Genomic DNA, 24,923 nt, shown 5'->3' with positions numbered 1-24,923 from the left:
TCTGGTGATCCAGAGGTGCTGGGCAGGAGCGAGCTGTCCACACTCCTGCCCCGCTGCTAACTTGGTCGGTCAGTCACTGCCGTGGCCGCTGCGAGTTCTGGTTTCTTCAGCCACTAAGCATCACCCTGCAGGAGCATGCTTTGGCGCTGCTGCTCAGTGCTGACCGGCTTCCTGACTGACTACGCAAATTCTCATTAGATTTCACGGGAGCCAGTCAGGAAGCTGCTCAGTGCCGAGCAGCAGCACCAAAGCACGCTCCTGTTGGGTGCTGCTCAGTGGCTGAAGAAACCAGAATTTGCAGCGGCCACGGCAGTGACTGACTGACCGGGTTAGCAGTGGGGCAGGAACGTGGAAACCTCGCTCCTGCCCGCTGCACCTCTGGACCATCAGGGATCGTCAGAGGAGGTACGACGGACAGGGAAGGGTGCAGAGCCTGGCGGCAGCCTGCAATAAGTCTGGGAAGGGGGCGCTGACCTGAATATAAACCGGGACTCCCATTTTTGGGCCAATTTCTTGGCCCCAAAATCCTTGTTTACATTCGAGTATATACTGTATTCCCTTCATTATGACAAGTTACCAAAAAAATAGACCTAGTTATCACAATTTAAGAGTCCTCTGAAAAAAGTTGTTGAATCCAATTCTGAGGATACCAAACGGTCTACTTCTTGGTCGTCTGGGAGCTTTTTTCTTGCCAAAATATAGTAACATTTAGAGAACGATATAGGGGTACTGTGATTAAGGTGCGCTAACCGATTAAGCGCGCGCTAAGGATTATGCATGAAAATGGGTAAAAAAGGTAGATGTCCTAAGGATCAAAACTTATACCTAGCTCATGTTCAAAAATAAAAAATAGATTTTTGGCAACTTTGAAAACGGACATTTTTCCTAATGGGTTTGTGGACATCTTGCACAAAACGTCCAACCTCAGACTTAGGCACACTTTCGATTATGCCCCTCCATGTGTCTATGTCACAGCATCATACATTTTGATTAGGAGAATATAGCAGGGCCGTATTGTCAACCTCAGGAGTTTTGTATTTAGCTCTGACTTTTCAGAAGCAGCTCAGCTTTTTCCCTGTCCTTTAAGGGCTCATAATCTGAGAGGTCTTGTTACTAACGTGCGCTTACTGTAGGTTAAAATGCACTACTTCAGAGCACAATCAGGCATCCTTTGATAGTTTTGGGAGTGGTGCATGCTTCCTATGTGCTAAAAAAATAGAATTTTTTTTTAAAATAGCACTGGGGGTATCTATGAGGGTAGAGACAGGTGTGTCCTGTGCTAACAGATTAACACATAGTTAATGTGTGAGCCCTTAGGCCCAGATTCTACAAATGGTGCTGGAAGTTAGGCATCTACCCCAAGGCATCTATCAGCAAGTAGGAGTGATTGGGAAGCAGATTCTTGATGGAATTTGGGTGTGGTTTCACATAGGCGCCAGAAGGCTTCGACACGCAGTTCCTGATTGGTAAGGCCCGACTTTAGTACAGAAAGAGGCGGTCGGAGCATACAGCGAGTTATTTCCTTCACTCGCCGGCGCTCCGGCTGCTCTCTCCTGCCTCTCCCGCTGCTCTCTCCAGTCTCCCCCGGTTTTTCAACATTCGCGGGGGTTTCTGGAACAGAACCCCCGCGAATATCGTGGGAGTACTGTAGGTCCAATTCAGCAGTAACATCATCTCTGTCACTGCTATCAACATTCTGAAAGCAGAAGAAATAATCTTCGTTGCCACAATCACTACTGGATAAAGCTAGTGCAGTTTGTTCTAAAGACAGCTTTACTGTCTTCATTGCTTAGAGAAGAAGTTCTTTGTATTTTATCTTCATTTCATCTCCTTCAACCCAATGAAGACAAAACTGTGGCAGCATAACTGCAGTCTGAATCAAATCTTTGTGGTCAATGACCAAAATGTTCAAGTCCAAGCTGAAGTGCATGAATGAGGTGAGGCATATTTAAGGTCTATATCAACTTTAGTCAACTTCGCTTTCAACATAACCAAACTGGGCAACAAAAAGCCCAAATAGCATTCAGCTTCAGTTTGTGGGAAGGCAACAGATGTAATGGCCAGTCCTAATAGAGCAGCAAAAAAGTGTCTGGAATAGCCTGTTGGTCAGTAGACTGGACTCCAGAGAAGGGGACCCAGGCCCATATGCCACCCTAACTTGTACATTTGTAATGGAAAATGTGAGCCCACCAAAACCTTCTATACTGACATAAGGACTATTGGGGTTGTAGACAGTTGTGTACAGTTGGTTTTGGGTGAGGTTTGGAGGGGTCAACATACAATGTAAGGGGGTTATGGTGGGATGTGTAACTGGGACCTTTTATGTGAAAGTCACTGTAGTGCCCCCTTGGGGTGCCCCTCTGCTCTGCTGGCATGTCTGTGTGGCCAGTCTGCTAAAAAGGCTGACCCCTCCTACATATAAATGGCTTGTTTTGTACATTTTGTATTATGAACATGGTCAAAAAAGAAAGACACACTAAGAGCGAACACGTCTAGAAAGGTAAATTTCAACAAAAAAGATGGATGTCATGCTGTTTCAAAAATGGACATTTTCCCTACTTGATGTTTCAAAAATGGACATTTTCCCTACTTGATTTTTGGATGTACTTCACAAAACGTATAAAGTCAGACTTAGACGTCATATTGAAAATGCACCTCCACATGTCTTGGTTCAGTCCTATGATGTATAATGGCTAGTGGAGATTGCAGATGAACACAGCATGAGTTTCATTATCCTTAGTCTGAGTTTAAGATGATAGATATCTCATAACAAAGAACACTCGAGAGGTGTGTGCTATTTGTCATTTGTCCATCTTGTTTCTCCAGTTACACCGACTCACTTACAGACCCAAGCTGCCGGGGACAGATCCTTACATTGACATACCCAATCATAGGCAATGGAGGTGTACCTAATACCAAAGCAGTGGATGAAATAGGACTCAATAAATTTTTAGAATCAGAGCACATTCAGGTATGGTGGACTTGATATTCTTTGAAAGTTTTCTGGTGGGCTTGGCACAGGAAAGATGTCCCCTCCCAGTTTGCCCATTGATTCACCCAAAATTTGAGATTTGGTTACATCACTGATTCTATAATGTCTCAGGCATGCCCTTAAGCCATCACAGAATTGTTGCTAAATATATCCCTTTCATGGCACCTACAATGGAGCCCCTATTTATTGAATTGCTGGCCTTAGGTTTACTATTGATTTTGTAAGGTTTTGATGCCTAACCAGTTTGGGACCTTGCTTACTAAAGTGTGGTAAGATTCTGCAGTTACCACATGTTAATTACAAACATTAATATATACTGTATATTAACTGCTAAACTGCTGTTATCTGTTGAGGTAGTCCCAATTCAGACCCAGACGCACTAAAGCCAGCGATCATCGCTAAACTTGTTTTGACAGCTTTAGTGACAATCACATTTTCCGACCCGATGCCCTAAATCAGTGGTTCCCAACCCTGTCCTGGAGGAACACCAGGCCAATTGGGTTTTCAGGCTAGCCCTAATGAATATGCATGAAGCAAATTTGCATGCCTATCACTTCCATCATATGCAAATCTCTCTCATGCATATTCATTAGGGCTAGCCTGAAAACCCGATTGGCCTGGTGTTCCTCCAGGACAGGGTTGGGAATCACTGCCCTAAATGACCCGATGCCCAAAACGACTGTGTGTTTTCCCCCTCAATTGACCATTTTCCGATCCGGCCATGCAAATTAGCTAAAACCCCTTGCAAACTAGCCAAGCGATTGATGCACTAACATCGCTTGGCTATGCACAAAAAAAAGCAAGGGATACAAGAGGGAGGAGTCTAAGGCCCTGATTGGTTCAGTCAAGCCAATCATTGTCTTAGGCTCCTCCCCCTCGTATCCCAGTATATAGAGGGAGGACCCTAAGGCCCTGATTTGCTTGGATGCCTAAGGCCCCTCAGCCAATCAGGGCCTTAGGTCTATCCCCATTTATCATATGATGCACCAGGGAGAGGAAGGTCTGCCATTTTGGACATGTGGGCCTCTGAGCAGGATGGAGTGAGCATCCCTCCTGCTCCAATTTCCTTGAAAGGTAAGGGGGGGAGTTCAGGAAGTGGGAGGGGTTTCAGGGGATCTTCAGTGGCAGGAAAGAGTGGAAATCCCTCCTGTATTTTTTTCAGGGGCAAAAGGGGAAGGGTAGGAGATGTTTGAGGGGGTGCCTAGTATGGGGGTGGGCTTTGGTGGAAGGAGGGAGTGGACATCCCTCATGCCATTTTGCTGCCCCGAACGGCTGAGTGGCAGGAGGCTGCTTTTAGGCTTCTCCTTTCTCTCAGCTGTTCAGGCTTCCCCTGCTGGCTCTGTGCATGTGTGATTGTTGCTCTCACAACCATCAGTCAGATGGGAGAGATGGGGATTACGATGAACCTCTGTGTAAATCATTTGCATGCAAACTTTTTAGTGCATCAATAACTCTTTTTGAATCGGCCAAAAATCAAATCGAAGCAGACTCAAATGGTCATACCGATCCTCTTTAGTGCATCTAGGACCCAGTTTCCCATTCAGTTAATGCAGAAAGAACGTCATTACTGTGCATTAACTGCATTACAGATAATGAAATGTGAGTTACATCTACTAAGGTAGCATTAAATGCACCATATTATTTACTGCATTAACAATTAATTCATGTTACCTACTTCTGCATTACCAGTAGAATTCAGCCCCCACTCATTCTCTACCCCATTCTATGTCAGCTGTTAATGTGGCAGATAATGCTTGTTAACTGTTAAGGTGCTACATTAACTATTTGTGTTCATTAATTGCTGTGTCAGTAGCTAACAGTTTAGTAAATAGTTAATGCCTTAGGCGTCGGAACTAGGGTGGCCACAGGGGCTGTGGCCTCCCCCCAAATTGACAGTGGATCTACTCCCCCACCTACCTCCTCTTCTGGTCGCTGAAATTTTAAATCTTCAGCATGTAGCATATGCTATTCTTTCCTTCCTCCTCCCCACCCCCTGCAGGACCCTATGTTATGACCTGCCTCTTCAGCTCCCATCTCCTCCCACCTTTCTTCTCCTTGGTCACTGTTAAATCTTTGGGCAGCCGCTGCCCAACATCAATAATATAATCCTGCTGCCATTGGCCTGCCCCGGAAGTCTTTATTCAGCAGCAACTTCCTGTTCATGCCTAGGCAGGCTGCTGCTGAATGAAGGGTTCCGGGGCAGACTGACGACAGCAGGCTCATCTCTTTGATGCTGTGTGGTAGCTGCCTGAAATTAACAGCGACTGGGGAGGAGGTAGATGGGGGAGTCAGGAGCTGAAGAGATAAGTTGTGCTGCAGGGTCCCGATGGAGGGGGAGATGGGGGAAGATGAAGAACATATGCTACATTCCACAGGCTGGGGGTAGGGGGTTGAGAAGACAGGGCGGACAGATGTTATATGGGAGAGGGGAAGGCAGGGAAGATGTTGCATGGGCTGGGAAAAGGGTTGGGAAGGATAGATGCTTCATGGGCTGGTGGGGGGGTAAGAAAGGGAGGGAAAGAGAGATGCTGCATGGGTGGGGTGCTGGGAAGGGAGGGAAAGAGAGATGCTGCCAATGGGGGAGGGAAGATAAAAAGAGAATCGTTGGACATAGGTGCATGGAGTGGGAGGGAAAGAGAGATGGTATACTTGAAGAAAGGAAGAAAGAGGGAGAACTGTTGGAAATAATAGCGGTGGAGGGGAGGAGAAATGTTACACTGGGAGGGAGGAGAGATGACTCAAAGAAGGGATAGATGTCAGATTCTGGAGAAGGATGATGAAAGGAGAGAGAAAGAGAGTTGTCAGACCACTGAAAGGGGAAGGAGAGAGAGATGCCAGATCAGGGAAGAAAAGGAGGGGAGAGAGATATGCCAGACTATGGGAAGGAGAGGAGAGAGATGCCAGACCTTGGGAAGAAGGAAAAGGAGAGAGAGAGATGTTAGACCATGAGAAGAGGGAGGGATGGAGAGAGAAAGATGCTAGACCATGGGAGAGGAGAGAGATATTAGACCATGGGAGAAGAGAGAGATGCCAGACCATAGGAGGGGGAAGGGGGAAGACAGAGATGCAAGAGGGAAACTGAGAGAGAGAGGGAGGAGATGGTGCACAAGGATAGAGGGGAAGGGAAGAGCGAAGGAGGAGATGGTGCACAGCAATGGGTGTGACAGGGAAAAGATATAGAATAAATGTTTTTTAGGATTGATGGGAATAGGGGAGAAGAAAGATGGTTGATGTTGTAGAGATGTGCCATTTTATCTTTGCTTTTGAGCTGCTTATATTGAAATGTTGCCTTATTACTCTTATCACTTCAGTGAGGATGAAAGTTCTGAAGTAATGCCACTTATTTTACCTCATTGGAATGACTACAAGACAGCATTGTATGTTCCAAAAACAGACAATATTTGTTTATTGTTAGTATAAAAGATTACAAAAATGGCAGTAGCAAAGGCGTAGTAAATATATTGTCAGTTCAGGATATGCAATGGAGAGCAGAACTAATACTCATATGCTTAGCAGGGGGCTAGCAGTTCCCTGCAGCATAAGTAAGCAAATCTCTCTGGCTTTACCTAGAATACACGTGTTTTTTATACAGAGCAATTCTTCCTTTGTTCCAAGAAAGTCCATCCCCGAATTCTGGTTATGTAATTCCCTATTGGTACATGAAATAATGTATAGCTAACTCCTCCCATCCGTCCACGCCTCTCTCACCTCCACCCCCCCTTCCTAGAAAAAGGGGGGCCATGCAGAAACAGAGAACTCTTGGTGAACTTTCTTCTTTCAGCATTGAGACATGTAGCTGTTAATTGGTGGTTTTACAATTCTGTGCATATTCGGGATGGTGTCCTTGTAAGATGAAAAGTTGGCAAAGGTGACCTTTCAACAATCCAGCTGTCTGGTTCCCATAGCTTGGTTCAGAGACAGCGAGCAAATGTTTTGGTACCAAGTTCTTTCATCTCGTTACACCCACATGAGCAGGGCTCCTTGCTCATTATAAAGGTTTTATGGCTTTCTAGGGTGTCTGGCATAAGTTATACAGCACTGATAACAGTTCAGCAGAACCTTGAAGGGATATCCTCCCAGCAGGGAATGGAAACAAAAACATCATTGTTAGCATTGCAAAGGCTGAAGATGTTTACAGACAGCAAGGTACAGGCTGGCTATGGGAAAATATGTCTGTAGTGTCCAGCATACACAAGTGAAAATATAGGTCTGTAGTGTCCAGTTGAATCATCTGTATGTCCAGGTTATCCAATGTCAGTTCTTCCTAGAAAAGGACAAGGAGTTTCTTGTTCTTTCAAACATGTTGACTTCCACTAAAACCTTTAGATGATGGTTCCTATGAAGATTTTAGAAGGCCAGCATTAATTTGCGCCACTCATTGGAAAAATGAAAATAAAATCAACAAAAATGTCGACTTTGTTGGATTATTTTTCAGTGCGTTCGGTTGGCTAATGTACTTCTCGCTCTCTCTGTAGGCCTCAGGTCTGGTGGTACTTGACTACAGCAAACACTATAGTCACTGGACAGCAGCCAAATCCCTAGCCGAGTGGTTACAAGAGGAAAAGGTGAGCTGCGGGGAGCAAGAAACCTGCATTGTTTGCTTGTAGGAATCTGTAAAATATTGATACAATGGAATTACATTCTTATTTAATAGTAGTAGTAGTAGTAGCATCAGTAGTATTAAAATCAATTATGAGAGTAACTTCATAAGAGGACACGATGTATGAGATGTTACTTTGGTGTTACTTTATAAAGACTAGATTCTTATTTGTCTTTATAAAACATTAGAGTATTTGACATACTGTACATGTCTTTGGGCACATAGAAGTGATCCCTTACACCTGCTCAAGAGCTAGTATAAATGACAGAGCATATTTTATGGGGTCCTTTTATTAATAATAATAATAATAATAACTTTATTCTTATATACCGCCATACCCATCGAGTTAAGGCGCGCTAACCGATTTACTGTGCATTAAATAATAGCACGAGTTAAATCGGTTAGCACGCCTTAATAAAAGGACCTCTATGTTTGTAGATTAAGGTATGTCATAATCTATTATGGATGTGCTCAAACTTTGCCCACCAGCAAAGTACATATCACTATGTCACAGCATGTACTTTTATGCCAGTTGCATGTGGCCCCATATGTGCCAGAATGACTTTATAAAATGACCTCTTTAAAGGCCTGAAAATTAGAGAATTTTATCTGCCAACTCAGAAAGCTTTATGAAAGCTTCCAGGAAGTTTTATTTTTACAGATGGTATAAAAGGAGAAGTTTCCACTTGCTGAACATGTTTGAGGGGTCTTGTGGGAAATTGGTACAGAAAGTAAAGAGAAACAAAGAGCAAGAGATGTTTTGTTTTGTTAGGCAGTCTTATTCTGAGTGTGTGTGAATTGTTTTATTCTTTTTTAGTTCTGGAATACTATTTTCTTTTATTAGCGATATGAATGGGATTAGTGTAGTAAGGAGAAGGAGGTCTGACAGCAATTCTACCTTTAATCACCATGGTTTTGCTCTTTCTCAGAAAGCACCACTGCCAATATCTATGTGTGGCTGATGCTGCTACTGGTGATGCTATTGAGGGGGCTGGTAGGCTGGTTTTGCAGGCCTTAGTGATGAAGAGGGTAGTGTAATGCTATCTATCTCGGCATAACAAAGACCTGCCGTCAAAGACTCCAACTGATACAAAATACCACTGCAAAATTAATTTTTGGAAAAAGCAAATTTGACCATGTGTCTCCTTTGCTTTTAAACCTTCACTGGCTTCTGGTCTATCTCAGGATTCACTTTAAATGTGCATGTATTACTTTTAAAATTTTATACGGTATCTTCATCCCTCTTGTCCCTTTATTATGGAATCTTAAATAATAAAATGCTAGCCCGCGCATGCGCACTCGCGACGCGTGTTCCCTGATCCCTTTTCTGTCGGGATGTGGCCGCACGAGTGCGCATGCGCGCTTACTAGGTCACTGGCAGAAGACGAACCGTCACAGATGGAGTGAACGCGGAGTCCTGCCATCCCTCAAACGTAAGTCTCCTCCTTTGCCCGACTCCGGCCTCTGCTCCTCACAAGTCCTGCCTTCGGTCCTGTCCCTGTTAAACCGGCTGCCAATAACAAAGCCAGATGCCATGGGTTGTTCCCTTTTGCCAAATTGCTAAAGGCTCTGCCGGTTTCGATCCTGCCCATCTCTGAAGTTACTTCCTGATTTTGAGGGGCGGGATCGAGACCGGCAAAGCCTATAGCGATTTAGCAAGAGGGAAAGCCCCCGTGATGTCTGGTTTCGTTATTGCCAGCCGGTTTAGTGGGACCGAGACAGGACCGAAGGCAGGGCTGCTCACAATCCAGATGTACCGCTGGCTCATCACTGCCCCCTCCTTCCAGCGGCCGGCAAACAACATGGAGGACTGCTTCCGGGAGGAATCGGCTTCCAGCCTTATATGTCAGGCCTGACTCGCGACTCCATTGGAAGAAGCAAGGAGTAAAAGGTGATGGGCGGAGAGAGAGATGAGGTGTTGGAGGAAAGAAGGGAGAGGATATGCTGGATGGAGGGAGCAAGACAGATACTGGTTAGAAGACTGAAAATAAAGGGGGAAGAGAGAGAAAGAGAAGATGCTGGAAGGGAGGAGTTAGCAAAACCCCCCCCAAAAAAACAAAAACAAACTCCCAAAAAAACAAACAACTGGAGAAATAGAAGCAGATAGAGATGCAGAAAAATAAATGGAGGAAAACTGAAAGATAAGGTTAAAGTCAGAGATGGATGTAGGAGAGGAAGTGAAGACAAGAATGAGAGAAGAGCCAGATAGACTGCAAACCCTGGTAAGAAAATTGAGAGAAGAGAGCAGAAACTGGGATAAACATTAATAAAATGGCCAGACAATAAAAGTAGACTGCTTTCTTTTTATATTCCAAAGTGTATAGTGTTTTTTCTCTTTCTCTGGTGTTGAACTGCATATTGCTGGACAGGGGGAGCAGGGAGGTGCTGATGGACAGGGGGGGGGGAATTAAGGGAGGCCTACTGCTGGACAGGGGGAGCAGGAAGAGGTGCTGATGGATGAGGGAGCAGGAAAAGGGGGGAGGTAAAATAAAGGGAGAAGGGCTGCTGTTGGATAAGGTGAGCAGTGATGGGGTGGGGGAGGACACAGGGGAGGTAAAAGGAAGGGAGAATGAACAGGGGGAGCAGACAAGGGGTGGTGGTGGACAGCCAAGGTAAAAAAAGAAAGAAAGAAAGATAGAAATACAGAAAGCGGCTAAGGAGAGAGAAAAAGAAATAAAGACAGACACACACACATATTCTAGCACCCGTTAATTTAACGGGCTATAAGACTAGTGCTTATAGATTCTCCTATGCAAGAGGCACCCAACAATTCAAACTCTCCCTTCCTTCAGTGAAAGGAATCAAAGGAGTCAAGAATTTCAGTCAATCCTTGGTTTTCAAATTTTCTCAACTATGGAACGAACTTCCTCTTATTTTAAGGGGTCCTGGTCCATTTCAACTTTTTCGTAAATCTTTAAAAACTATTTTATTTGCCAAACACTTCGGAATCCAGTCATATTAATATTTTCTGATTCTTACTTTTTTCAGTATTTTTTAGTTATTGTTAACCGAGTCGAGCTCCTTTCTGGCTGAAGACCCGGAATACAAATCTAAATTTTAGTTTAGTTTAGTTTAGTTTAGAAAATATGTCTGGGGTTTATGTAAGCATCTGAAAGATTTTATATACTGACCGTGGATGAATTATGTGAAAAAAAAATGGCATGCAAATAATAGGACTATCTTTTGCATAATTAAATAGAGGTATTTGCAGTGATGAGATTAGTGCAGGGACTGAAACACATATTGAAAGCACTTATACTGTCAGTGATGGTACCAGCAGCATGTGCTTTAAAAACAAAAAAAATCCCAAGGCTGAATGGATAATTTTTGATTGTTATAGATTGTTATAACTAGGCACATCTAATTTGGATGTTTATGGTGCAATAGCGACCTCTTGTGGTTAGTGTATGCTAGATTGTTTATTTTAAGTTTTTCAAGTTTATTTAAAATATTTGATTTCATTACAAAATCCAAATCCAATGCGATTTACCTTTAGTTAAATTTACATTTAGTTTACATTTGTCCAAATAAACTGGACAGAAAAAAGTTCCACCAACTTTGATAAATAAAAATATTTGAATCCTATGTTTAAAAAGCACTTAGAAACTCATAGAATCTTAGAAAAATGAAATAAACTCCATTTTCACAGGTTTTTTTTTAGCTTGGTCTTTATTGTGAACAGTGTAATAAAGTATCAGTTCCAAACACAAGATGCCGACAGAATCTGGAACTAGATGGAGATATGCTCAGAGTGTGCTCCAAACATGAGGCTAATATTATTAATACTGTAATGGGATTTGGCTCACTTTTTTCAATAGTAATTCAAGGCAAGTGACATTCAGATATGCTAGGTATTCTTCTATCTCCAGAGGGTTTATAATCTAAGGCAGTGTCCCGCAAACTTTCTCGAGTCGCGGCACACTAAAGGTAGTGGCCGTGGTTCGAGGCATCTGGAAGTGCGCAGATGTCACTGTGACGATGTCATGTGCATGTATGACATCATCACGTTGATGGCCGCGCATTCACAAAGGCCCTCCATAAGGGCCCTGAGATGCCAGTGGGGGGTGCTAGCAGGGAAGAGGGCCAGAGAGGAAAGGCGCTTGTGTGCAGAAGCAGGGAAAATGTCCATTATAAAAAAAAACATCCAAAAGGAGGTTTTTTTGATAATGGCCTGCCTCTACATTCAGACCACCACTACTAACAACATATAATCCACCTAAAAAAAGCCTAACTCCCAAACGCCCAAAATAAGAGCTTTTAGGCGAAGGAGGAGCCAGTCCTTTGCCTAAAAGCTGGATTCTGTAACCAGTGTCTGTCAAAAACAACACTGGTTACAGAATTCCCCCCCCCCCCTACAACAACCAGGCCAGGAGAGAGCCCAAGCCCTCCTGGCCCCGCCGACTATGATCGGGGCAAGAGGGAACCCAAGCCTTCTTGCCCCGGCGACAGCCCGACCTTCCCTGACACGATCGGGGCAAGAGGGAGCCCAAGCCCTCTTGCCCCAGTGAGCCTGACGTTCCCCGACTCCAGGTGGGGCCTGAGGTGCCTGGGCCAACCGGAATAGGCCCAGTAGCATTAGGCCCCTCCTGTGGTCCGACAACTCTCTTTCTCTCTCCTTTCATCACCCTTCTTCAGAATCTGGCATCTATCCCCAGTGGCGTACCTAGGGTATGTGGCACCCGGGGCCCATCATTTTTTGACACCCCCCCCCCCCCCTCATGTAAATTTTTTTTTTTTTTTTTTTTTTTGCAATAACCATGAAATGGAATAAATGGTCAGAATAGAAACAGGCAGTGAAAATTTTCTTTTTTTTTTTTTTTCCAAAGTATTTTTATTGAGAATGGCAAAAGGTCCAGACAAGCAACCATGGTCTGTACAGAAACTTATACATTATCAAAAAGAACACAGAATGAGAGTAACAGCAACAACAAGCATGAACAAGCCTCTCCCAAGAGAAAATTGCCAATGAGAGGCATAGCAATACACAACAAAAGGCCAAAACTTGGGGCAAGCAAACAAATCCCACCCCAGAACCCACAAGAATAATAAGCCGGACTAGACCCTCAGCCATATTTTATAATGAAAAAAACCCCCACAAGCAACAACACCCAGATCGCTCACCAGACACACCAATCCGCACAACAAGCACCCAAGAAACACCCAGCCACCACCCAGACAAAACTACCAGACACACCTACCCCACCAAGCCCAGACCCAACCCCCCCTCCCCAGAGAGTGCAAGCGCAAAGTGGACCGTGAAAAGGGCAGCTGCAGAAGTGGAAAGCCCCAGATAAGTAGGTTAGCTAAAGAAAGCCCACAGATAGAAGAAATCAGGATAACAGAAGTTCCAACAAATGCTCCCACAGAAAATTTTCTTTTATTGAACCTCATTTATGTAACCATTATTCCAAACATAACATAACATAAATTATGTCTGAATTGTCATGACATCAGAAGTACATATGGAGTAGTTGCAGGTGATGCTTGGGACAGTTCTGATTATGTTAGTTTGGTTTTATGTGTTTTTTTAATAGAAGGGTTTTTATTTCTTTTTTTAAGGTTTTGTAGTTTGTGGTCGAGGTCAATAGGTTGTAGAGTTGGGGGTCAAGTGTTGCAGCTCGAATGGCTAGGAGGTTGTCGAACAGTTTTTTTCTTTTGACGTTTTTGGTTGGAGGGTGTGTGAATGGTGCGTGAGTTCTCCTATGTCTGTTTGAAGTGGATTGAATTATTTAGCTGAAGAAATTAGTTACCCCCCCCCCATTCCACACACATTAATTCTCTTCCATTTTTGTTCCCATTATAAAAAAACACTGATAAGTTCCCAGGAAAAAAATACATTAAAATAAGAAGTGAAAACAAAGGCCCCTACAGATGAGAACATAACATAAGAATAGCCTAACTGGGTCACACCAATGGTCCATCATGCCCAGTAGCCCATTCTCATGGTAGCCAATAGTGCTGCCCGATTCAGAGAAAAATATTTCATTCGATCCGATTCACCCTGTTGAATCGATTTTTCGATTAGATTCACTGTTAATGACACCGCTTTTTAAGTTTAAACAAAGTATAACAATAAATTTCACAACAACAATAAATTTCACAAAGTACTTAAAAAAAAAAAAATCACATTTTTCCATTAAAGCAGTTCTGGAGACATTTGCTTGAACAGTCTTTTTTCCCAGTCCATAAGCAAGCAATATGAAAAAGATTTCCTTAATTATCTACTCAAACATTTTTGCTATTTACTTTCATTGTACCTATACTATTATTCAGTAGAAAAAATGGACTTAACTGTGCAGGAAATGAATCTCCTCATACACCCACCATATAGTGCAAAAATGTGCAAAGGTCTGTTTTTTTCTTTCGATCACTACATAGCCTAATGCCACACAAGCAGCGCTGTTACAAACATATTCTGAAGGTCAATGCTAAGGTTGACAAAGTTTCCTTCCTTGGACCAGAAGGAGATACTGACAAACCACTGGAAGAGATTCTAAAACAACTACCCAGAAATAACACCCAAAGACCCACTCAGTGTGTGAACCAGTTGAGTGGAGTGGACTAACTGGGGGTGGAAATGGGCCCAGAGTTTGCTCAGCAGAATTTCCCAGACTACCTCTTCCTCTCAACACACTGACATGCTACCACCACCACCAACACTAGGAACACCTCACCGAGTATGCCAGCAATGCTTATAAACTTTATAAAACACATTATTATATTTTCTTATAAAGCATATATTTTAACTGAACTCAGCCTTGCCATTCACAAAAATAGAAAAGTTCCCATTTCAAGCTGTCTCATGTACACTTTTCAAATCTAACATATTGTAATCACAAAACAGAAAATAAAATTATTTTTTCTACCTTTTGTTCTCTGATCAATATTCAAATCTTGTTGGTCCCAGGCTCTTGTTGTCTTGCTTGCCAGGGTCTCCTTTCTCCGTGCTAACCATCCGTCTGCCATCTCTGTTCTCCCCTTCCGTTTCCCTTCCCTCTCCCGGAGATCTGGCATCTTTCCTTTTTTTTGTCTCCATCCACAGATTCACCTTTTCTCAACTCCCCACCACCCCAGGATCCACCATCTCTCCCTTTCTGTTCCCAACTATCCTCCTATCCAGTATCTCTATCCCCCCTCCACACCATCCCCTGTTTCCAAGTTCTCTCCCTTTCTGTTCCTTCCCTCCCTAAATCCCATTATGCACCATCTCTCTCCCACTCCTCTGTTTTTAGACCCATTATTTCTAACCCCCAAAGTCTGGCATATGCATGTATCTTTGAACCCCCCCTTCCCTCTCTCCCTCTGTGTACTTTTACACCAGGACCCCCCTCCCCCGAAGGTCTGTCCCCCCTCCGAAGGGCTACACCCCACCCCTGAAGACCTGCACCCCCCGAAGGACTTTACCTCCCACCCGAAGGTCTGTCCCCCCGCTGAAGGCCTAAACCCCACCCCTGAAGGACTGCACCCCCCCCGAAGGCCTGCACTCCCTTGAAGGTCTGCACCCCCCCGAAGGCCTGTCCCCCCCTTGAAGGCCTGTCCCACCCCCTTGTAGGCCTGTCCCCCCTTTAAGGCCTGCCTGCCTGCCTTTCCCCCCCTTGAAGGCCTGTCTCCCCCTTGAAGGCCTGCACCCCCCTTGAAGGCCTGCACCCCCCCTTGAAGGCCTGTCCCCCCCCTTGTAGGCCTGTCCCCCCCCTTGTAGGCCTGTCCCCCCCCCTTGTAGGCCTGTCCCCCCCTTGAAGGCCTGCCTGCCTTTCCCCCCTTGAAGGCCTGCACCCCTTGAATGTCTGCACCCCCCCCCCCGAAGGCCTGTCCCCCCTTGAAGGCCTGCCTGCCTGCCTGTCACCCCCTCCCCCTTGAAAGCCTGCTTGCCTGCCCGCCCGCCCCACCCTGAAGGCCTGATGCCCCGACCCACCCCGAAAGACCGCTCGCCCCCCTGGCCTTCCCGCACCACCTATGAACAGCCGCAGCAGGATCGCGAAGTCAGCGTCGGGTACCAGCCCTAAGGGGGTGTTCCCGGCCTTGCCGTTCAGTCCCCCGCCACCCCCGAAGGACCGCTCGCCCCCCTGGCCTCCCCGCACCACCTATGAACAGCCGCAGCAGGATCGCGAAGTCAGCGTCAGCGATCCCTGCTGCTTCCTGCGCCACGGTCCCGCCCCTCCTCTGACGTCAGAGGAGGGGCGGGATCGCGTCGTAGGAAGCAGCGCAGGGATGCTGACGCTGACTTCGCGATCCTGCTGCGGCTGTTCATAGGTGGTGCGGGGAGGCCAGGGGGGCGAGCGGTCCTTCGGGGGTGGCGGGGGACTGAACGGCAAGGCCGGGAACACCCCCTTAGGGCTGGTACCCGGGGCGGCCCGCCCCCCCCGCCCCCCCCTAGGTACGCCACTGTCTATCCCTTCTTTGAGTCATCTCTCCTCCCTCCCAGTGTAACATTTCTCCTCCCATGTGCCTAAGGCCCCATCCAAAGGAGGGCCCTAATGATACTGGGCCTATTCCGGTTGGCCCAGGTGCCTCAGACCCCACCTGAGGGCGGGGTTTGAGCCGCCTGGGCCAATCAGGCCCTAAGGCCAGTCATTCAACGGATAGCTGGCCTGCTGGATGGATGGGCTTGGAACCCGTCCATCCGTCCAACTAATTTAAGGTACGGGGAGGGGGATTGGAGGTGTTGGGGGGGGTCGAGGGGTCAAGGGGTCAGCGGGAGGGGGCCGATCGGGGGATCGGGGGGGGGGTGTTCATGGGAGGGGGTGTCAAGGGCAGGAGGGCCTAGGATCCCTCCTGCCCGTATCTTAGTGGGGGTGGGGGGGTAGGGGGTTCCCCTGGGCAAGAGGGCTTGGGCTCCCTCCTGCCCAATCGTTATTGGCAGGGGTGTGCCGCTGGTCAAGAGGGCTTGGGCTCCCTCTTACCCAATTGTTATCAGCAGGGGGGGTGCCGCCGGACAAGAGGGCTTGGGCTCCCTCTTGCCCAATCGTTATCGGCAGGGGGGGAGGGGTGCTGCTGGGCAAGAGGGCTTGGGCTCCCTCTTACTTGGATCAAGTCGCGGGGGAGGGCTGATCGCTGCAGGAGAGATGGCTCATCTCTCCTGCCACGATGGTGATTGCCCACCCCCCTCTGAACCGCGGCACTTCGGGGTGAGGATCGCTGGCATAGGAGATCTCTCCTGCAGCGATAGTTTCAGTAGGCAGGTTGCTGGGGCCGCTGAGCTGCAGCGATCAGCTCAGCAGCCCCTTTTTCGGCACTTATACCTGTTTTGACTTGGTCTAAGTCAAAACGTATAAGTGCCGACTAGACAACCTGCCTAAACTTTTGGTTATACCTGCTGCACACCTAGGTGTAGGTCGGCCCACCTCCCGCCCTTTCCCCTCCTCTAAAAACGCCTCTCTTCGTTCTATGCGTTTAGAGGCAGGGGAAAGCCTAAGCTGGTTTTAGATACGTCTAAAACCAGCTTTGGTTATGGGTAGTTGTACGATCAGGCTTTTTGATCGTCCAAGTACCCATTTAGGCCACTTTTTAGATGTTTGTATTTTTTTGATTATGAGCCCCATAGTGTTTAAAAAAAATAAGTGTGGAAACTTTTTTGAAGATCCCTTGCAGAATTCCTCCCTTATGTTTAGAATGTGCTATGTTCTACAGTGGGTTGATAGGGTCTCATGTAAGTAGGTCAGAAGAAACCTATAAAAGTACAGCTTAATCAGGTCAAACTTGCATTGTACGAGGGGCCCCCTGAAAAGTTCTCAGCCCAACCAACCAACAAACCAGTCTCCATTAAGGGCTCCATTAGTCCAGGGAGTTTACACTTTGTTCATTCTGTATTTTTCTGATGGAATAAGTGGACTAAGTGTATAGCTGGATCTGGGGACAGAGGAGTGGGAGAAAGGGGAGCAAAGTTGCCACTGCTGAGGTGTTTTGGGGGGGCCTAGCTATGCCACTTTGAGCATGGATGGGCAGTAGGCAAATAGCCTGTTTATATAGATTATTTTGGGTATGGGTATGGGTGTGGGTATCTAATACCCTTGCTCATGACTGGACTCAGAAAACTTGGTTATCATTTATCATCTAGATTTTTATAATATTTTGATGGAATTAAATTATATATGTGTGCATTAGCTTCTATGTTTGAGATATGACTGGTCAGTGTATTATAGTGCCTGCATTATTTTCTTTCCTGAGGCTCTTCTAAAGCTGGATGACTTGTGTTTTTATTTGTATTTTTTTTTACATTTCTTTTGGCATCAATAGACATCACCATTCATCTTGAAACACTGATACTAATGTGGTTTAGTAATATTCACTCTATGGGCCTGAATTATCAAGGTCTTTTCTTCCAGACACAGAACTGGAGAAAAAACATTCGTGGATCAGGCCCTTTGTCATGGATTGATTTATTTTCCTTGCCTACTAAGGCAACCAGCAATAAATTCCAAGAAAATTAAGTACATGTTCAGATTTACAATGACTATTCTCAGTATCCAACATCACTTTACCTCAAGTTTCAAGTTTATTTAAAATTTCTTATGCCGCCTAATCAAACTTCTAGGCGGTGTACAATAATAATAAAAACATACATTGACAAACTTAAAATTACTAGACTTCTTTAGGAGTAGTTAGTACATATAAGGATGCTTAAACCAGGGACAAACAGGAACAAAAGGTGAAAAGGTAAGAACTACCAAATCCTGAGTGGAGTAGAACAAGTACAAGTGGATCGATTTTTCACTCCGTCAAAAATTACAAAGATTAGGGGACACTTGATGAAGTTACAGGGAAGTACTTTTAAAACCAATAGGAGGAAATTATTTTTCACTCAGAGAATAGTTAAGCTCTGGAAAGCATTGCCAGAGGATGTGGTAAGAGCAGATAGCGTAGCTGGTTTTAAGAAAGGTTTGGACAAGTTCCTGGAGGAAAAGTCCATAGTCTGTTATTGAGAAAGACATGGGGGAAGCCACTGCTTGCCCTGTATTGGTAGCATGGAATATTGCTACATTGTGGGTTTTGATCAGGTACTAGTGACCTGGATTGGACACCGTGCGAATGGGCTACTGGGCTTGATGGACCATTGGTCTGACCCAATAAGGCTATTTTTATGTTCTTATGTAACATTCTAGAGAAAGAGAGTACAAATAAGGAAAGTATAATGGGAAGAGTTGCTGTGGACTGTATCTCTGAGGTATGGATCCCTCCACAAAGAAGACTCACCACGGTATAACATGAAAATTGAGAGCAGCCTCAAAATCCAAATAGGGACCTTTGTCTATTTTACTCTGGCCTACAGATTTTAGTACATAGTCCCTTTTGAATAATATGAATGTTGATGTTTCCTTTGCCTACAGATTCCTGCCCTTTATGGAATCGACACGAGAATGTTGGCTAAAATCATCCGGGATAAGGTAAACTGCATAAAATTTGTAAATCTCTAGCATCCCCCACAAACAAAGAAATTAAACAGTAAAGAGGAAGATATCCAATTTTTAAAGTATTTGTGTCCTAACATGCTTTCAGTTAAATCGGATTATGAACCCTACTTGTAATTTTATTTCCCATTTCAAAATAGTAGGGATGGAAAGAAGCTTCCACTTGGGATCTCAAGTTTTGAGTCAAACATTTATTGCTATAAAGATAAATACAACATCTTGAAAGGATCCAACATAGCTAGTGTTTCAGTGCAAAAGATGCCTCCCTCAGGGGTCTAAATGCTATGAATCTTAAAGTTAATGTGCGGTAAAATAGGCAAAATGTAATCCTTCTGCTCAGTCTCTGGGATAAAAAGCACACTCTCTCAGTTGCTTTTAACTTGAAACTTGGGATCCTAACTGGAAGGTTTTTTTTTTCATTCCTATTATTTTGATTCATTTGATTCTTCATGGGGATCACTTTCCATTTCCATCTCAAAACATATAGGGCTCCTTTAACTAAGCCACGGTAGAGGTTTCTACTGTGGCCTGGAGTGCTAAATGCTGCTATGACGCTCATAGGAACTTTACAGGGGGTGGACTCAGGCCCACTTGGGCCCACTCGGGACTATGCCACTGATAAAAAAATATTTGGCAATGGAATTTTGGCCTTTCCAAGCATCATCTGATGTTCATTGTCTCTCTTGTTTACATGCTTTTATTTCATATTGGTACAGGGCACTGTGCTTGGTAAGATTGAATTTGAAGATCAGCCGGTGGAGCTTGTTGACCCAAATAAGCGGAACTTGATTGAAGAAGTGTCTACTAAGGTGATATATTTTTTTCTGATATTGTACATCAGCAACATAAGAAGATAGGTGATAGGGATGAAAGCAGCAACCTCTAAGCCCCCTACTATATTTTATGATTTTAAATCTCATTCAGTAAATGTCTCATAGTCTAAATATTCCTGTGCTTTATCAGATTCCTAACTCATCATACTCATTCCTGAATGATACGGATGTAGTCTTCTCATTCTTATTCTATTCTGTCTTCTTTATCAGCCTTTTCATCATTTCTTTCCCTACACATTTGTAGTTCCTTCTTCTTGCTACCAATGATCTACTGAAGGTTACCATCTGGCCTTAATTTTCTCTCCCTTTCCACCCCCCATTACTAATTCTCTCTCTGATATTCAGTGCTATCTATTGTGTCAGTATTCCTGATGTGGTTCATGTATCACTCTGGAGATGTCTTCACACTAATAAGCTTATTTTTTGTTCTCATTATTTATCTACTGCTCTTTTTCAAGATGTCATGGTCTCTTGCACTATTAAGGAAGAACTAAGCTTGAATGTGGTTATACGTTACATTTTACTAGTTCCAGCCACTTAAGTCCCACAGACAAGTCATTTATTTAAAACCTCTTTTTGAGTGCCATAAGTTGCCTCCACTATATTTCTCTGTACGCCATTGTCAAATGCTTTTCTGCTGATCCTGAAAGTACCAACTAGAATTGTAAGACAATTATATGCTCTTACGAGAATTTACCTCTTTCATATGTCCTAAGAAATTTATCCTGGTTGAATTAATAAAGGAGTCAATGTTTACAGTGATCACAGTAGAATAACCTGAATTTTTTGTTCTCTCAAAAAAATACTCAGCTCTGTTGGATGGAGAGGCAATACACCTTCCCTCTCCTTAGGGACTGTAACCATTTTATTTTTTCACTTATTTCATTAGACTTGAGAAACCGCCATCATTTTACAGAGTGTCTCAAGGCAGTTTACAATTACAAAAAAATTAGGAAAGGAAATACAATTATACAGAAGGAAAGAAAGAACGAAGGAAAAATAGAGAAAAGGGAAAGATGAAGATGAACTAAACTCCCCCTTTTACTAAACTGCAATAGCGGTTATTAGCGCAGGGAGACACGCTGAATGCTCCGTGCTGCTCCCAATGCTCATAGAGTTCTTTGGAATGGGCTTCCTTCGAGTCTGCAGGAGGAACATTCCTTAGCATGTTTTAAGAAAAAAATATAGACTTATTTATTTGAAAGACCACGGAAGGTTTTTGCTGAGGTGGTTCAGGCCATCTCTGCAAACTATTTTAATATTTTCTGTTTCTTTCTCTTGTATGTTTATGTTGTAGTTAAGATGAAATTGTATTTTTATTATGGGCTATTTTGATATTGTAACTCACTTTGACATATTATGAAGGGCGGTTTATCAAATTTTTTTAAACTATTAAAACTGTTTTCTGATGCTTATGTCAAACAAGCATTCTGTCATTTTTGAATGACATTTTTACCAGCTGATAAATAGGATTATGTATCCTTGAATGCAAACAGTTCATGGAAAAAATTAAATAAAAAATTATCAAAGTGCCCATAAAACGATCTGGAGCTAATTTACAATTGCAATTGAAATAAGAAAAAAAAACTCAACAACATTTGATTAACCTTATATAGGTTTCTGATCCTCTCTAACTGTAGGGTCCATAAGATACAATGCTTGCTAATGGATGCTATTTGAGTTTCCCATTATATTGACTAAAGTGTTTTTCCATGTGTCACAAAGTCCATTGTCTTTAAAAATTGTTGTTTGAGAAATTGTGGGTCAGTAGCATTACATGTCAGGAGAATGGTTTTTATTCCTCAGCTGAACACATTTTCAGTTGCTGGATGAGCTAGATGAGAAAGACATGGGGGAAGCCACTACTTGCCCTGAATCGATAGCATGGAATGTTGCTACTCTTTGGGTTTTTGCCAGGTACTAGTGTCCTGGATTGGCTACTATGAGAACGGGCTAATGCGCTTGATGGACCATTGGTCTGACCCAGTAAGGCTATTCTTATGTTGCAATGGTGGCAAAATAAAATAGCCTTTATAACCACATTCAAGCCTAGAGGAAAGGGCAGGGGAGCACAAGCATTAAGAAAAGCAGGGTTCAGATAGGCCTAGAGACTTTACTGTGGTCCAGCAGGGACAGCAAAAAAGCTGGCTTGAATCAGCATATTTAAAATCTTAGGGGGGGTCATACCCTAATACTCCAAAGGAAAATCTGGACCCATGGCCACGCCCCCAGGCCCACCCAGTTCCATCCACATCATGACCCATCCCACCCCCCTGCCACACCCCCAGCTCCACCCCTTAATCTGTTCATGCGTCAATGCGCAGATGCGAAGTGACAACATCGCGTGCATGCAATGCGATGATGCCATGCAGGTGCGCGTGACATCACTGCGTTGCATCCACATGTTTGTGGATGCCATCCCAACGTTGGAAGCTTTTCAAAACCCAAAGTACCAGGTTTTGAAAAGCTGTCCAGATCCCCAGATGTCCTCTAAAGGAGGTCATGTCCAGGGAAATCCCGACATCTAGTAACCCTATCTAATAATAGTGCAGGGCCTATTTTATGTAATAGGTCCTGTGGTAGATAACATGTTAAAATGCATTAGCATGTGCTGTTAGTAAATGATCCCCTTAACTGGTTAAATCAGCAGTCTTGAATATACCCAATTAAAGTGAATTAGCTATCTTTACCTAGCTAATTTTAACTAGATAGCACTACCTTCCTAGAAATAAATTTTATTATGTCTTTGGCATGCTTCTGACTCCTTCTTTACCAGCTACCTTTGGGCCAGACAATAAATTGTCTGGCCAAAATGTAACTAGTCAGTGGGGTGAGAAATTAAAAATGAACGATTTCTCTCCAAAATTACCTGGTCAAGTCGTTTCAATATGAACCCTATAGTTCTTTTCTCTATTCATGATGTTACTCTGCATGATGATCACAGACCTTTTCTTGTTCTTTTTCTACAAAAAAAAGGAGCCTAGAGTGTTTGGAAAGGGGAATCCCACTAAAATTGTTGCTGTGGACTGTGGAGTAAAAAATAACATGATCCGCCAGCTAGTAAAGGTAAGCTTGTTCCATTTGTCTTCCATGTATAAATATGCAGGTCCTGTTTAGACAGAATGTTGACATTGGAATTGACATGTCGACCTTGGGATGTGTCAAATTCCTGTAGTACTTTAGAAAATGTTCTGCTGACATAGAGCCTTTTATAAAATATGACTGCAGGAATGCATCTGTATGCCAGCTATGAGTGGCACAACAACCAGCTATGAGTGGCACAGCATTGTCAATGTCTAAAACATCAATGGAGGCAACTTATCAACAAACATATCTAATATTGGCACTTACTACTACTATTTATTATTTCTATAGCGCTGAAGGATGTACGCAGTGCTGTACATTTGAACATACAATAGACAGTCCCTGCTCAGAAGAGCTTACAATCTAATTTAGACAGGACATTTCAGGGTTGGGGAGATAATGGTAGAGGAAATGATACAGTGGGTATAGGTATCTGACAGCAGTGAGTGGGAGTTAAGAGTTGAAAGCTGTTTAAAAAAAAGTGGGCTTTTAGCTTGGATTTGAATACTGCTAGGGATGGAGCGTGATGTATTGATTCAGGCAGCCTATTCCAGGCATACGGTGCCACAAGAAAGAAGGGACGGAGTCTGGAGTTGGTAGTGGAAGAGAAGGGTACAGATAAGAGGGGCTTGCCTCTCCTACACAGACAGTGCTAGGTACTAAGAGAATGAAGCACTAAAAAGAAAACAATTTAAATACACACTATGCAACTACACAGGTTTAAATTAAAAAAAAAAAACTCAGAGGACAAAAAACCCTCAAAACCTGGCCCATTCCACCCCACACAAGTGTGGTTCAAGATGTTCGGGGTGATAACCTCATTGGCATAAAAAACCTTAACTGTTATTTGGAAAAGCTCTGTGCGGTGCTGTAAAGATAGATAAACAAACCACTTATCTCTCTTTATCTGTTGGCGTGATAAGTCTGCATGTTTAAAGTTTACTCATGCAGTTACACCACTGAGATCTGAAGTACTTTATTCAGGGTGGTGATTGTGAATGATTCTTGGATATTATACCCTGAATAGCTGGTTAGAAGTGTGTGTGGATACAGCACTGGCTATGGCATTTATGCAAATAATGGCCACTTTTATCTGGATAAATGCCTTCGAATATCTGGCTTTTAGAAATCTTCAACCAGTTCTACAGTCTCATGGTTTGTTTCTCTTTGCCAGCGAGGAGCTGAAGTGAATTTAATCCCATGGAACCAAGATTTTTCAAAGATGGAGTATGATGGCCTGTTCATTACAAGTGGACCTGGAAATCCAGAATTGGCACAGCCACTGATACAGAATCTTAGGAAGGTAAGAGAATGGTCACTCCTAATAAACAATTCAGTGGGGAGTGTGTGGTATAGGGTTTAAAGCTACAGCCTCAGCACCCTGAGGCTGTGTGTTCAAATCCCTCACTGCTCCTTGTGACCCTGGACAAGTAACTTAATCCTCTCATTGCCCCAGATGCACTAGGTAGAGTTTGAGCCCACTGGGACAGATAAGGAAATATGATAAAGTACCTGAATGTAAACCACTTAGGATATAAGTGGTATATAAATAATAGAAAGAAAGAAAAGAACTCTATTCAATTATTTATCTATTCTGGTGGTACTTACTGCTGGTTGTCAAGGACTGTAAACAGGTCAGGTTTCAGATGTTCAAGTTAATATGCATAAGAGAGATTTGCATATACTACTCCTACTAGTTATTATTTCTACAGCACTACCAAGAAACAGTCCCTGCTTGAAAGAGCTTACAATCTAAATTATGACAGACACACTATCTCCATTTTATTCAAACCTATGTCATATATATTAATTATGGATAGCTTGAAAAATTAACTTATTTGCGGCCTTTGAGAACTGGAAGTGAACACCAGTGGTCTGTTGAGTGTCTCCAGTTGCTTAATTTATAGTGCTTTTTTATTTTTTTCCAAAGCAGCAGCATATTTATCATGGCTGCCAGCCGAGCTGCTGAGTTTCACACGTGCTGTAGTTTCATGAACACTTGCTAACCT

General features: G+C 43.7%; 1 protein-coding gene across 2 annotated transcripts in view; it reads left to right on the top strand.

The window, feature by feature from the left end:
- The window catches only part of CPS1 (carbamoyl-phosphate synthase 1), a 189,317-nt gene that overhangs the window by 21,585 nt on the left and 142,809 nt on the right, over positions 1-24,923 (top strand). For both annotated transcript variants that reach the window (XM_033947173.1, XM_033947172.1), the window contains exons 3-8: positions 2,827-2,971; positions 7,468-7,557; positions 18,917-18,973; positions 19,714-19,806; positions 22,807-22,896; positions 24,089-24,217. In XM_033947173.1, the coding sequence (XP_033803064.1) occupies positions 2,827-2,971; positions 7,468-7,557; positions 18,917-18,973; positions 19,714-19,806; positions 22,807-22,896; positions 24,089-24,217 (604 nt within the window). The remainder of the gene's footprint in view (positions 1-2,826; positions 2,972-7,467; positions 7,558-18,916; positions 18,974-19,713; positions 19,807-22,806; positions 22,897-24,088; positions 24,218-24,923) is intronic.

This window comes from Geotrypetes seraphini, chromosome 5, assembly GCF_902459505.1.
Source record: "Geotrypetes seraphini chromosome 5, aGeoSer1.1, whole genome shotgun sequence".
Taxonomy (NCBI): domain Eukaryota; kingdom Metazoa; phylum Chordata; class Amphibia; order Gymnophiona; family Dermophiidae; genus Geotrypetes; species Geotrypetes seraphini.
The sequence above is the reverse complement of the archived record's forward strand: the minus strand, read 5'-3'. Positions and strand labels throughout refer to the sequence as shown.